This window comes from Oreochromis niloticus, linkage group LG20 (assembly GCF_001858045.2).
Source record: "Oreochromis niloticus isolate F11D_XX linkage group LG20, O_niloticus_UMD_NMBU, whole genome shotgun sequence".
Taxonomy (NCBI): domain Eukaryota; kingdom Metazoa; phylum Chordata; class Actinopteri; order Cichliformes; family Cichlidae; genus Oreochromis; species Oreochromis niloticus.
In genome coordinates, this window is record NC_031984.2 from 17793402 (window position 1) to 17808337 (window position 14936).

Consider the following 14936-nt stretch of genomic DNA (forward strand, 5'->3'; position numbering starts at 1 on the left):
TTTATTATTATCAGTAGAACTGTACTTACATGGTTATGTTCATATTTGCACTCACTGGCCACTTTGTTAGGTACACTTATTCAACTGCTTGAAATGCACATGGTAGCAACTCCAGATCACCTGCTGAAGTTCAAACTGAGCATCAGAATGGGGAAGAAAGGTGATTTAAGTGACTCTGAATCTGGCATGGTCTGAGGATTTAATTTACTGCTGATCTACTCAGGTTTTCTCACATAACCATCGTTGGGGTTTACAGAGAACGATCTGTGTGAAAATGAGAATAAATGGTGAACTATTGTGTATGGCTAATAAGTAACAGTTTAAATTTAGTTTGTTAAAAAATCATTCATAAAAAAGTAGGATAGTAAGCTAAAAGTACAGACTTTATATAAGTATTATACTGTTATATGCATTTAAAATAGCTAAACATAACTGATGTTAAGCTCTAATATTATCTGTATTTGCTGAGAAGAAATGGTAACGTGAACGTTGTCTAAAAATGGTCAAAATAGGAGATAAATAAATAGAATGTAAATTGTACTGAGGCTAAAAGCTTAGGCTAATAAATAGATGTTAAATAAATCCCTCAGCACAAACTTACCTAAGCACTGACAGTTTGTCTGGATGAAAATAATTATCATAGCAATAACCTCTTTTATATAATAAGTGTTGAATGGGATTCCGTTGAAAAAAATAACACACTGGAGCACAAGAGGTGATGTTAATGAAAGGGTAGAGTGCAGACCCGCCGGAGTATGCCAGATGAAAAAGGCTGAGTTACATTGTGTCGACCTTACTTCCTCTGGGAGGTAAAACGCATGCCAAAATAACAGAGATCATTACATTTTAGTATGATGACTTGGTTAGGATTAAGATATGGTTAGTTTTTGGTTGAGTAGTGGTTGAGGTTAGCGTGAGGGTAACTGTTGGCAATAGGTGGAAGTAAATGTAATATACTCTGAAGTGGATGAAACATGACTGTGTGTGTGTGTGTGTGTGTGTGTGTGTGTGTGCCCGAGCGCACAAGTGTTTGTGCACATTCACTTGATGATGTTTAAACGAGTGGCCTCAGCTGTCTCAACAAGTTAAACAACCTTCACAAACACAGTAGACAGAGAGAGGTAAAGACCAGGAGAAAAAAGCAGAAACACAGAGAAAGATAATTCTAGGTTAGAAACTTCCTTTGGGATATTTTTCTCAGAGAATGGTTTGATCAGCATAACTGTGTTCTTTCTTTTTTTCTTTCAGCATTTATTTTAAAAAGAATTGAGATGTTTGGTGGTCTCATAAAATCGCAGCCAAAACAGAGCAAGTATGTAATTTTATAATGATAATGAACTCCTAGCTCTACATGAGAGATGCCCTGGGGAGGGAACTGATAGAAGCAAACCACAGAAAAGCAGGCAGCTCGAGCTAAATTATGAATTGTAACCTAGAATTCAGGACTGACTTACCTTTTCCTTTTCGGTTCATGCAAGATGATAACACACCTGCTCTTGTATAATTATCAGTGCCAATGATTTAGTCCTACAGGATGTCAAAAGGTTTATTTGTTTATCTACAATTTCTTTCTTTTTTTTAACTTCTAGGTGAAAACCAAAGTAGATGGGCCACCGGCAATGAGCCCCACGGTAGGTTGGGGGTTTTTTTGTTAGTGCTAACTGTTAGCATATTACATAGAAATTTTTGGCATGATGCTCAATGCTAGGCTAACAGCTCTAATAGCTTAAAGCTCAGCTATATTAATATGGTTACAATAAAAGAATTGAAATGTTTTTCAATTTATCTGAACCTGTTCTATTGGTAATGAGCCGCAAAGTGTTAGGAAGCCTAAGTTTGAGCGTTTGGCTATGTTTGACAATGATCTGAAGTGGTCAGTGTAGAGAATATTTCAAATGCTTTCATGCTGTCTCGGTACCAGTTCACACATGGTTGTTTTTTGTACCTAATGAATCCATTCTCACCCCCCCAATGCTTACACAAACATATATACTCAAAGATCCAAACTACAGAGGAAGCAGTCAAGATATGTCCGGATATCACAGATCGTCTGAGGGTCCTAGAGCAGGAAGTGGGCCGTTACAGAGAGGAGTCCAGGAAGTCACAAGCTGAAGTGGAGAGGCTGATGGGAGCCTTAAAGGATGCTGAGATGGACAAATCCTGCAAGGAGAAAAAAATCTCTGATCTTGAAAGGTGAGGGTTTAAGGAATTCAGTCAGTTTCGTAACAAGTCAGCATCTGAGTGTCTTTCCAAGTAACCGGATCTTTGTAAGGCCTCGGTTCATTCCTACGTTCTCTATTTATAAAGGGGTAATCCATGAAATATAAACTGTCTAGATTGAGTCGTCCTAGCACTTGAAACCACTTTTATGTTGCCATTCTTTTGGCCTGATGTAATCAGTCCAGAAAATGACTGCAACCTGTTTAAATATAAGTCTAATCATTTGGCTTAATGTCTTATTATTTGTTTTTATCTGTCAATGTCTGCAGACATGGGTAAGTAGATATTTAGTGTGCCCGTTAACCCCACCGTCATAATACTGCTCACACTGCCCATGATCATTACGTTTGACATCATGCTGTGGTTGCTGGCTCCTTTTAAATTTTCTCAGGTATAAAGTTGGAAATTGGGGGAACTGACTGTATCTGAGCCTCAGGAAGCTTAGATTTGACTGTCTCGTTGGGACAGTAAATGCATAATCCATTTATGGTCTTCATTCCTGTCACAGTAATAACACAATGAGAGACTTTATATGCTTCCTGTGGAGACATATAGCTTCTCTTTTGTGTTGACGGCTGCAAATCTTCTTTGCACACATTTCAATCCTGTCATCAGTGCGGTCATCTGTGTTTTCTCATATCAAATTATCCATATGTGTGTTTATATAAATGTCTTTGCATTACTTTTGACTACTGTCAATGCATTCTGTGACTGTGTTTGTGTGTGTATGTGAGCGAGCATTTGAGTTTGCCAGGCAGGCAGCCAGCGGCATGCCAGTGGGAGGTTTTTGTATCCAGCCCAGACACTGGATGTTTATACTACTCTGTTTATTACTGGCACAGTGCTACTCAATTATCATCTGATTTATGGATTGGCATGGTGTGTATATGTGCCCAAATGAGTAGTTGTTTAGTGCCAAGGCAGAAGTACAGTATGTTAGTGTTTGTCTGCATATTTACTTCATACAGTATGTGTGTGTGTGTGTGTATGGGTGAAAAAGAAGCTCAGAAGAAATGTGTACAGAGAATGTTTCTGAATTTGAAGTGTGATATTTAAAGTGGTATTTAGGCGTGTGTCTGTATATGTAGATTAATAGTGGATCAGTCTTTTGGTGGATCACGGGCTGCAAAGATGGGGCATGAGTGTAAAACAATATGAAAACAATCATTTTTCACACACATTGGCTTCATCAGGTGTGTTAACACTTGTTCTGGTTCTGAATGGTTTGGAATCAGTTTGCATGGGCTGTATGTTCTGGATCCAACACAGTTTCCTGCCTCATTCATTACCCATTTTACAGACTGGCTGCTCTGGCATGGAAACCATGCGCTGACTCAAACTCTGTGGGAACTCCTAAGCATCAAGTAATAGGAAAGCAGTAGCTCCTACAGAATTTGTTCACAAACTCTACTCTGTTTTTCCGTGCATCTCTGCAAGAATGGATATTTTCGTTTTGTTTACATTTTTCTGCCATTCACTTGCAACTTTCATGACCTGGTCATACGCATGCTCATCGTACTTGGTGCATGTGTAGTGTCCGTGCATGTGCGTGTGCAGCGATTTCTGGGACGCGAACGTTTTGGATCGTTGGAAAAGTTCCTTTTCCCCTCTGCTCATCCATCTTATTTGGTCCAGCTGTCTCATTAGTGTCAGCCAGTCCCTCCTATCAGCACGAACCCTCACCTCTGGTCAGCATGCACAGGTCAGAGGTCACATGCAAGCCGGCCTGTGAGAGCAAGGTCCATTGTAGTCCTGCAGAGTTGCTATGAACACACACAGAATAGTTGTTTGTACAGTAGAAAATACACTTGAAGGTATTTTCTTATGTTAGCATGTGTGTCTGCTATAGAAAATTGAGGGGCATCGAGTAGTGTTGGTTCTCAGTGTCCTTTTTGATTTAACAAAGACATTAAACAGAAACAGAAGAATTTTTGCATATGTGTTTTTGCACACATGTGTTATATGAAAGCATGGGCGGACGAGTGTCTGTGTGCTGATTGGACTTCTGTTGCAGAGCATGCGGAATGTAGCTTATCTGGGCAGAGGATGAATGTCTTTTTAATCAGAGTGTTTCTGTTGGAAGTCAGTCAGATGACCTATTAACCACTATCTGAATGGAGAGGGAGAACAGATGAGGAAATAGACACTTTCTCATCCAGTTGGCAGTGAAGCAAAGAGAGTCAAAGATGGATGGAGCTAACAGGCCATTGTAATAAATACCTTCCAGCACAGGGGAGACTCACTCACAGCTTGTTGATTGCTTAGTGATCTACTCTAAGTCATCAGTGATAACATTAGGGTAGTTTATGGTTGACGTTTTATTTACTGTTGTTAGTGTACAGTAGATGTAAAGCTAATCTGCCAAAGTAATCAGTGACATTGAACAGGCTTTGTGGAATGTATCAGCATGTCATACTAATTCTAATGGATTTGTTAAATAGATCTCTCGTGGTTATAGATCTCTTCAAGCAGTTTGTCTCTGTGTGATGGACTGAAAAAAAAACCAAAACAAAAAGAAAACCCCAAACATTTTTTGGGACTGACATACTTGGAAGTTAAGAACAACTTGCGGGAATTAAAATACACAAGGTTTTAATTAACTTTCAACATGATGTCAAAGTAAAAACACTGAAAACGGAATTGGAGCGTGTGTAGTTTCACAAATTTTAGGAATAAATTGTGACAAAAATTGTGGCATGAAACATAAAGCCTTAATTCTTTTTTTTCTCCCTTCCTTCTTGCCTCCTTCACTCATAAACTTATAATATTAATTGTTGGAATTATGTTGTATGGTTTTCTTGATGCTTTGACAGCCCTATACTTTTAAAATTTGGGGGCTAAACTTGAAAAATAAATCAGCCATCCAGTCTCACAGTACCACAGCTTCTGACGATGTAAGAACTGTGGTATGTAAGGGAGGGTTGCAGGAAAAGGGAGTCCATGTGTGTTCGTGTGTGTGTGTATGAATTTATGTGTGTGAGTCTAAAGTGAGATTGCCGAGTCAAGATGTAAGGAAAGGAAAGGATGACAAACAAATACATGCGCACACATAAACACATGCATGTCATTTTTGGCTGCATTCCTGTGAACATAATCAAACTCCAGGTGCTGATAGCCTACAAAACACACAAATACACACATTACCTCTGCTTATAATATTTATTCATTGATATGTTTGTAAACAGTCGGCTTTTCTAATGCAGGTGTGGGTTTTAACCAATGATTTTACTTTGAAATTAACCTGAAACTTACTGTTATATGGATGAAATATACAGCACTGTGGAAAAATCTTGAGCCACCCCTCATTTCTTGATATTTTGCTAGGAAAATGGGAATTCGGTGCAGTGATTACTATACATTGAAATACAGTATATAAGGCAAAAACTGTTTATATAGTTCTAACAAGCTTGAACGTCTGTATTTGGTTTGACTGCTTTTATTTTTTCAAAACAGTCTGAACTCTTTAGTAGTCTCCAGGAATTTTTCTTAAGGGATCCTGAAGGACATTCAAAGCTCTTCTTTGGATGTTTCTGCCTTTTGTTCTGTTTTCTGTCAAGATGATCCCACACTGCTTCTATAATGTTGAGGTCCAGACTCTGGGGAGGCCAGATCATGACTGATTGAGTTCCATTGTTTTTTTTCTTTGCAGGTATGCTTTTACTGCATTGTCAGTGTTTTCAGGATCATTTACAAATGAACCTGTTGCCAATCAGATGCTTTCCAGATGGTAATGCATGGTGGATCAAAACCTGATGGTTCATAATTTCCTCAATTTTGACTACAACCCCAACACCACTGTTTTTTTAAAAGCAGCTCCAAATCATGACAGAGCCTCCACCATGTTTTACAGATGGCTGTACAGTAATCCCTCACTGTTGTACCTCTTTCCTGAGCTTCTCCATACATATTGATGAAAATTTGAGCACAAAATATCAAATTTGGATTCATCACTCAATAAGACCTGCTGCCACTGATTTTCATTCCAGTTCTTGTGTAATCTGGCATACCTCAGTGTTTTCTCCTTGTTTCCTTTTCTTAAGTATGGCTTATTGACAGCCACCCTTCCACTGAGACTATTTCTGATGAGGCTTTGGCGAACAGTAGATGGATCAAATGAAGGGCCAGAGCATCTCACAGGTCCCATGTCAAGTCTGCTGATTTTTGCTGGATTTTCCCTCTTTTTTTTTAAGGACATGACTATTAGGTACTGTTCAACTGCTGTAGATATTTTTTAGACTTACCACTCCTTCTTTTGTCCTCTGCTTGACCAGTTTCCTCACTTTTCTTAAGGAGAGAGCATGTCAAACACCATGCTGAGATATGGCAAGTTTTTGGCTAATAGCTGTTTGGGAAACACCTTGTTGGTGCAAAAATACTATTTTGTATGTGACAAATTGTTTCATCTTTGGTGTTTTTGTAGGTCAGGTACAAACTGGTCAGGCTGAACTAAAAAATTAATGAAAAGCCTTCAGAAAGCCTGGGGATAATTTTCAAGAGCACCTTAAAAATAATAAGAAAGTCTGGCTCCTTGGCAGTAAAATATAAAGAAATTAGTACTTTTTCACAGTACTGTAAGCAAGAATAAATAAAATGCACATACTAAAATTTAAAAATGTAAACATATAAACTATACTGCTTTCTTTCTTTCTTGCACCCCATCTCACACACACACACACACACACACACACACACACACACAAAGACAAAATATGAGAAAAGTTGAACATGTCTAGGCATTATAAAGCATCCGTCACTAATAAACAGAATTGTGTTTGAGTCTCTCATCACTTCAACAAGAAAAGCATCTCAGATAATATCTGTGTCTCCCAGTTAACTCACACCGTGTTTTCATTTTCTTCTATTTCTCTTCTCTGTATTCCTTCAGTTTTTACATTAGTTAGAAAATGTTTTTACTTCAGATCATATCTGTCTGTTATTCAATATATTGTACAACCCTGAGCCGTAACTGCGCCAGCGTGTCCCCGTCTGCTTGAAATCTGAGGATTTTGTTCCACTCGGCGGTTTATTAACAGAAACGAGAACGAGAGAGTAAGAATTAAGTGTTATGAAGGGAAAGATAGCAATCTGTTTGTTTTGTTCTTTTAACGTTACTGCTTCTTTTAACCTATATTTACATGGGAAATGACTCTATATTCACAATTGACCACAATCAGATTCTGTAAGAACCCACTATGACCACAGCTGCTTGCTGCTGGCCACTCAGCAGCTCTCCTAAAAAGGGACATCAGCAAGTCCGCAAGGAGGATTACTGATTAGTTTTTATGTTTTTATTCCTACAGAAGAAATACAAGGTAAACATCAAGCAAAAATATCAAAGTGATAATGGAAAAAGAAACTGAAATAAAGAAAGGGCTATATAAATATGTAAGAAGAGATATACGAGGGGAAAAACGAGCTCTCTGGTGACATCCAGAAATAAAGTGGAGCTGCTTATGTTGGAAGGTGGATGTGTGGAGAGCTCCAGGTGGAAGAAGCAAAAGGAAATGTGAAAAATTACTTATTATGCTCAGTTTAGGAAATGGCTGGACTTATTCACACTGCTTTCTCTCTCACACTTCATCTTTCTAAGAAATGTCACCGCAATAAAATACTGTTTCCCTGCAGAATTTACTCATTTCGTTAATCAACAAATCACTGTTCCCTCTCATATTTTCCACTCGCATGCGACCCAGCCCTTCTGCTCCTTTTCACACTCCTCGTGCTCTCGTTCGCCTTCGCTCAGGTCAGAATACTTATTTAATTTTTGCACCGATGGGCTGATGGGGGGTATATCAGCTATCAAACAGGACCAGCGTGTCTGCTGGTTTATACACCTGTGCCAGTAGCAGCTTTGTCTGATAGCTGATATGCCCTCATGGCAAGATAGCTCTCCATGGACATGCCTGCGAGCTTATAAAAACACACAGAGACATCAAAGATCAGAGGATAAGCAGATTCTTCTTCTTCTTCTCCTTTCAGTGTGCATATGCGTGCGTGTGAAAATACCTGTGTGCACGCCGTGCTTCTTAAGAGAATTTAATAATACTCCTTATTTATGCAGCACTTTTCAAACCCCACTCATAAAAATGATAAAAACTCATAAAATCAACAACACGGTGATTAAAAACAATTTTTTTAAAGATGCAAGCCAGAGACATGAAACGGCAGACTTATAAACCCGTGTGGTTTCCAGAAGGGAGAGTAATAACAGATATAAATATTGATAGAAATGTTGATTACGCCCCCTTCTGCCGCGTCTCTGGTTATTATAACCAAAACTTCCTCGATGGTTTTAAAGGTTACTGTTGTGTGTGTGGCAAGGTGAGGTGTTAAATTTATTCATCTTTTTATTAGGCATATTTCACATTCATTGCACACCAACATCACTCATGAAAACAGACAGTCATGCACACACACACACACACACGCGCGCGAACTCATACGCTTCCAACTAAGGGCTGTGACAGCAAATATTTGCCCACATGTGGGGGCAGCTTGTCGGTTGCGCCCAGAATAAACACACCAGTGTGGATGTGGAATAATAATGTGGCGCATTTTAGCAGCTGCTTGGTCACAGCTTGTTTACAGTGTTGGAGGGTTCTCTTAAGCACTAATTTGTCACTGTCAGCTTTCTCGCACTTTCTGTTCATTTTTTTTTTTCTCTTAAAGTATGAAGGCCTAACTGGGAGCTCAGAGATGTGTGTTTTGATTCTATTTTGAGCATATTTGTGAGTAAATATAAACTCACCCTATAAAGTAAACATAAAGTCTACCCTAAGACCAGTGTGCGTCTTAGGGTGCATGCATTTTGTGGTTAATGAGTGTCTAGTACTAGTGAGTTTACTGTGAGGGCTTGTGTGTGTTTTCCATATTTTTTTAAACCTAATATGTGTGTGCCACATATAACAAGGCTCAAGGATTGGCGCGGAGGTTAATACATATCCATTCTGGCTGGTTAATACACAGTTCAGCTCTGTAATCAGCACCTGAGCGGTACACAACGCTGACAGCTGATTTACTACCCATGTGTGTGTTTCTGTCAGTAATCAGACTCGCTGCAATTTATTTCTTAAAAGGAGAATGTGGGTTATGTGCACAGTGGTGCGCATGCATGTGCTCGCATCTCCTGTCTGCATATGTTTGTGTTTTGTTGTTGAAAGATTTACACAGCAGTGTCTCACCTACCTCAGTCGTGTCTTGTCTTGTCACAGTCTGCTTTCCTGCTAAGACTAGGCACACAGCATTCATCCTTACCTGATTTACTGTACACAGTGTAGCTCTGCAGTCTTCTGAGATGAAGCATGCAGGACTTGTTTTAACTAATAAAACTAAACAAATAAAGCCAGATAAAGCAAGACAGGACAATGAAGCGAACTTATTTGTGCATGTTAAATATTGTGCTATATTCAATAGTCGGCACACACACGTAGACGCAAACACGCAAAATAAAAACTGCAAGGAAGTGTAATTTATGTACATATGTTTACGTCATGTGGAAAACAACGTCCCCTTCTATGTGGAGCTTGCACGATCTCGCCAAGTTTATGCTGGTTTCCTCTGGGAGCTGCTCCTTCGCCCGTCATCACAGTGCAGCTGATAGTTGAAACAATCTTTCAAAAGTGGATACAAAGAGCCAAACTTTGCATGTTTGTCCCTCTGGAGCCATTAATTTAAAAAATCCCATTAGCCACAAGAATATTTGAAATTTTCCCAGTTTAGCCATCGTTTCCATCTTAGGAAACACCTGTTTTACCACAGAACCAGAGGATAAATGTCAGAGGTTTTACTTTTTGATTTATATGCTTTTGATTATAATTTATAACTTTTAACTTTATAACTTAAAACTTCTTCAGAGCTTCTTTGTTTCAAGTAAAGCACGATTTTGCACCATGTTGTGCCAGTGGTCAGATATCGGTTGCAGCTGCATAGTGCTGGGCAGGTCGAGGATTTCCCCTCTGATAACACTATGATGTATAAATATAGGTTCAGACATTTAACATTCACTCTGTATGATTTATTCCCCTGAAATATAATGAATTTCATGTATTTGATGCATGACAACTCCTTTACCCTTGGCTCAGCTCTTCCATGCCCACACCAATTTTTATATTATTGCTGTTATTATTGTTATTTTTTTGTGTTGTGTAAGTATTTACCATCACACCAAATGCCATTTTAGAATCACCAGTTAACCTCACAAGCAATTTTTGGACATGCTTGTCAGGTTAAACCCAACAACCTTCTTCATGTGAGGCCACCAATGTGCCTCTGTGCTGCCCAGCTGCTTGACATATAGGCTAACTTGTGCAATCTGTCTATTAAGTTCGTAAGGTCAGTTACTGTTCTCTGTGCTTAACCTATTCTATTTAGTTTTTAACACTTTTTCACCCCTTTACCTAGTACTCAAAGTGCACTGCCAGCTGCACTTACAGACATATTTTTAAAGCTCATGCACACATGGAAACCCATAAGGGTGCATAGGGAGGTTCGGTTTCAGTCTCTTGCCCAAGGACACTTCAACATAAGGATGCAGAAATCTCGGTCCCCAGTTGCACACTGGATTCCCATTGTTCCTAATACAAAGGATAGCTTAAATGCAAAAAATGTGTTTCCTGATGGGGCTTAATAAAGACAATCTTCCACTTTTCTGGCATAGTTGGTTAATGTTTTGATTCTCTTTGATACAGTAACTAAGTCCAAAGGCAATACACTTGAAGAAAACCTCAAGGAAAATTGGTTTTGTCATTCATTTTAGGAACATACATTTCAACTGGTGCACTATTTTTCTGAGTTGAAAACCAGTTCACTCTTGACTTAAAAAGATGTTGCATGTGTTTGTGGCATCTGTTTGTTGAGTTTTTTGACCACTCATTCATGCAAAATGTCTTCATCTACAGAACGTTTGAAGAGTTTCTTGCATTTGTACAAGAAATCACTTGCTAGACTCATTCTGCAGGCATCCATAACCATTTTTTCTACTTGCCTCGAATTCTACTTACACGGTGTTGAAGGTTTGATTAATTATTTTTCCTGTTCTTTTTTGCTGAAGAAAATGGTAATTTTGATGAATATTTTTTATGGATATTATCATCTTTAAAAGCCACTGGTTCAAACAGGCTCAAATATGTCAAAAAAGCAAGTACTTTCACATGACCGTATAGCGGTGTCTCATAGCATTTAATTTAATGTATTTCAGGTTTTGATCATTGATATATGATATAACAAACACTCCTTGTTTATCTGTTGTCATCCATTTTTCTCTGTCTGAAGACAAATCAAGTCTCCTAACATCCAGAAGCAGACAGTGCCAGGTGAGATGAGGAAAGACGCCCTGATTGATGGACATCCCCACTCGTTATCACAGGTTTGAATATGTTCGTACGTTTATGTGAGTGTTATGTTTGGATTCTTCGTCATGTTTCCAACCAACAGAGTTCAGTTTGGTTCATTCTCATTTCATCTACCTTTTTTTGTTTTCCCCTCTCACCACCAGTTGCAAATGATGTCTTAGGAATTATTTTTTTCTTCTTCTTCTTCTTCTTCTACTTTGCTGTGCTGTAGTCCCTCCATTCATAGATCTCAGAGCCAGTCTTAACCAGAAACAAAACTCAGTTCCATACACTACCTAGAAACTGCATCATGGTGACTCACATGGGAATACTAACACACTGTGTCTAGTCAGACCTCATGATGTACCCTCTCTGATGTAATTTGTGTAGTCGCTTACCTGCTTAAACGTCAACAAGAGTGTTAGCAAATTGGTTGACTCACTGTGTGAGAGCACACATATATTTCTACTCGTCTGCAGGCCTATGCTGAGGTGTTAATATACAGAGTGTAGACATGCCAGGTTATTCCCAGAGGACGGATGAAGTAAAGTACATTTACCTTCCTGCCAAACAGACCAAGAGTCTCTCTCAGTCTGTTTTTTTGCTGAACTATTCTGCTATTTGTGTATTCTGGCAGCCAGCATTCAACTTCCTATTTCTGTATCTAAACAGTGTCTGAGAAACACACATTAGTATTGCAATAAGCTGGAAAGAGACATGACGTACATGTCAGGTACAGGGACGTGGGACAAGCTGAACCGGACCTTACCTAGTGCGTCCTGAGTGCGATTCTTTTTGAAGTTACACTAACAGCTGAATGAAGCGCCCTTGATTCAGGTGTAGCATATAAATACAGCTGCAATCTTTGGGACAAACTTCCTTCTTTCATGTGGAAACATACAGCGAAAAATAAAACTTACTCCAAACTTCTTTGGTGGCCTTTCTCTATTTTTTGTAAACATCTTCATATTTTGAACTCTGTCGAGCTGCTTGGCTTTAGCAACAGTCCCCATGAATATACAGCACTTTACATTCAAATGACTACATCAATCGTTTTCTAGATTACAGCAAAGTATATTTGCACTCCACTTGAATGTCAGATAGGCCTCCAAGTGCTGCTGGTCGTCTTTTAACTCGTTCCAGTGGAGGTGACCACATCACTCTAACTCTTGTTGACCTTCAGTGTTTACCAGATTTTACTGCTTGTTTTTGAAGCTTACACGGTCATTCGCCTTTATGTTTGTGATCTTTTTAACTCTCCTCGGGTCTCTTTGAGGTTCTTTAAAAAGCCCTTTCTGAAAATCTCTGATTCGTATTATTTTTATATTATTATTATTATAGCATATTATTAGTAGTGTTATCATTAGTATCATTTATCCTGAATACAATATAACCATCAAATTTTTGTTGACTATATCATTAAATGTTTGGAATGGCACTAAATGTGGCAGATGCTCCCAACAGATATGTCAATTAGGAGAGATTGGAGAAGAAGCATCTTGGATAAGAAGCTTTGAGAAAGGCCTCATTTCTGCAAGAGTCCAATATGGAAAAATTGATTATTTCCATTTATTTTTGTAGTTACTGCATATATTAAAAAATACTGACCAAAGGAAATGTTCATCTTCGAGCAGATACATGAAATCAGACTGAAATTCCTGTGTATTGTCATTGATCTGTGATGCTCCACCCTCCTGGTTTCCTGTGCCATTCTTTGCTGTTTCCTCTGGCAAGAGCCTCAGTTGGTCTTCAGAGCAACTGGCTGCACCTGAGAGGTGGGAGTGGCCAAGAGAACAAACACAAAAAAAAAAGCCAGCTCTTTCCGGCTGCTCTCATTCTTAATAAGTAATCTGAACCAGATGTTCTGCATAACAATATACAGAACAGTTTTCACAGGACTCCATGATTCCATCACAGCATTGGATTTGGGCTGAGCTTTGAACATTGACTGAGCCATTGTGCTGTGCTTTGTGTCATTGTCCTGTTGCATGCATGTCACATTTGACTCTAGAATACCTTTGTGTAAAGAGGAGTTCATGATTGACTCCATAACTGCAAAGTGCTCAGGTCCTCTAGCTGTAAAACAAGCCCAAATCATCATCCCTCCACCACCTTGCTAACAGTTGGGATGAGGTTGTTGCAGAGGTTTTGTAGTTCGTTTGGATGAAAATGTGCATACCTACAGTAAGCAGTATGTTCTTTTAGAGAGAAGAAGCCTTCTCATGACAGCCCTTCCAAACAAGCCATACTTGTCTGGGATGTAGCTGTTAGGTTTAATGCAATTATTCTGAGACTCTGATTACAGTCTGACCTTGGGGTGAATTTGCTGGGACGCCCACTACTGGGAAGATTATGGGATTGTGTTAAGATGAACCAGAATGCTCCAGACCATTAAACTGCCAGAATTTCTGCTTTTACAAAGATACGTTACACCTAGACTATAAAAGCTGCTGCTACTGACCTCCTTAATTCTATGGAAGCAGTAAGGGTGTACTTAGTTTTTCACAGCACTACACGGTGTCCTGTGAAACCTTTTTTTCACTGGACTGTAATTCCTTTTGTGCTGACATCTTACATAACATTCTTGCATACTTTCACTTATCCATGCGTGCTTTATAACGTTAACTCCTTTCATGTCTCAACACAGATTTTTAGCTGTGCCAGCGGCATGGCTCTAAAGCTTTCTTGGTTAATCTTGATATTTAGAGAACTATTCAGTGGATTGCCATGAAACTCGATACAGACATCCACTATACTTAGTGCTTAAACCCTAACTTTGATGATCTACCAGCTTTTTCCACAACAAACTTTTGCATCTTTTTAACATTTGCGGTTCAAAGTTAAATGTTCACCGGATGAAATCTCATGAATTTGGCCCACATTTGTCTCCTCAAGATGATTTTAATCATGTTGGTAACTCCTTCAGCAAAACTCAATTCTAATACACTTCATTGAAAACATTCCCATCAACCTATTTCTGGTAATTAATAACTGTTACTATATCATTAACCTAAAATGACAATCATGGTAAACAATATTGCGGTTACAAATGAGCATGTTAGCTTTGACCGTCTTGATTACGCCAAAGCTAACATGTAGGCCAAAACAATGTTGGTCTTAAGCTTTGAGGATATAGTCTCACTGAACCACAAAGACGGCTGTAGAGTCTTAGACTTGTTTTAAAATGAACCCAATACATAAAATTCACACAAACTCCATTAGAACAGTTTATAATATAGATATTTCTGTCTCCATGGCTAGACAGTCTGACGTCAAAGATTCCTTTGATCCTTATGAGTTATTGCAAAATCCACTTTAACAGTGATTCACCTAATTCACATGTGCACCACATTTTAGTAAATTCGATTGCGCAGTTAAGTTGAAGAA

At 38.8% G+C, this 14936-nt stretch overlaps 1 protein-coding gene across 12 annotated transcripts in view; it reads left to right on the forward strand.

Moving 5' to 3' along the window:
- Nucleotides 1-14936, forward strand: part of LOC100695931 (ELKS/RAB6-interacting/CAST family member 2-like) — a 155025-nt gene that overhangs the window by 63252 nt on the left and 76837 nt on the right. For 10 of the 12 annotated variants that reach the window (XR_001224690.2, XR_003215694.1, XM_005477984.2 and 7 more), the window contains 4 exons: nucleotides 1590-1631; nucleotides 2000-2193; nucleotides 2490-2495; nucleotides 11491-11584. Coding sequence is in view for 10 of the 12 variants with exons in the window: in XM_005477984.2 (XP_005478041.1) it covers nucleotides 1590-1631; nucleotides 2000-2193; nucleotides 2490-2495; nucleotides 11491-11584 (336 nt within the window). In the remaining 2 variants the exon portion in view is untranslated. The remainder of the gene's footprint in view (nucleotides 1-1589; nucleotides 1632-1999; nucleotides 2194-2489; nucleotides 2496-11490; nucleotides 11585-14936) is intronic. The other 2 variants (XM_013273203.2, XM_019350167.2) reach the window with 1 other exon arrangement.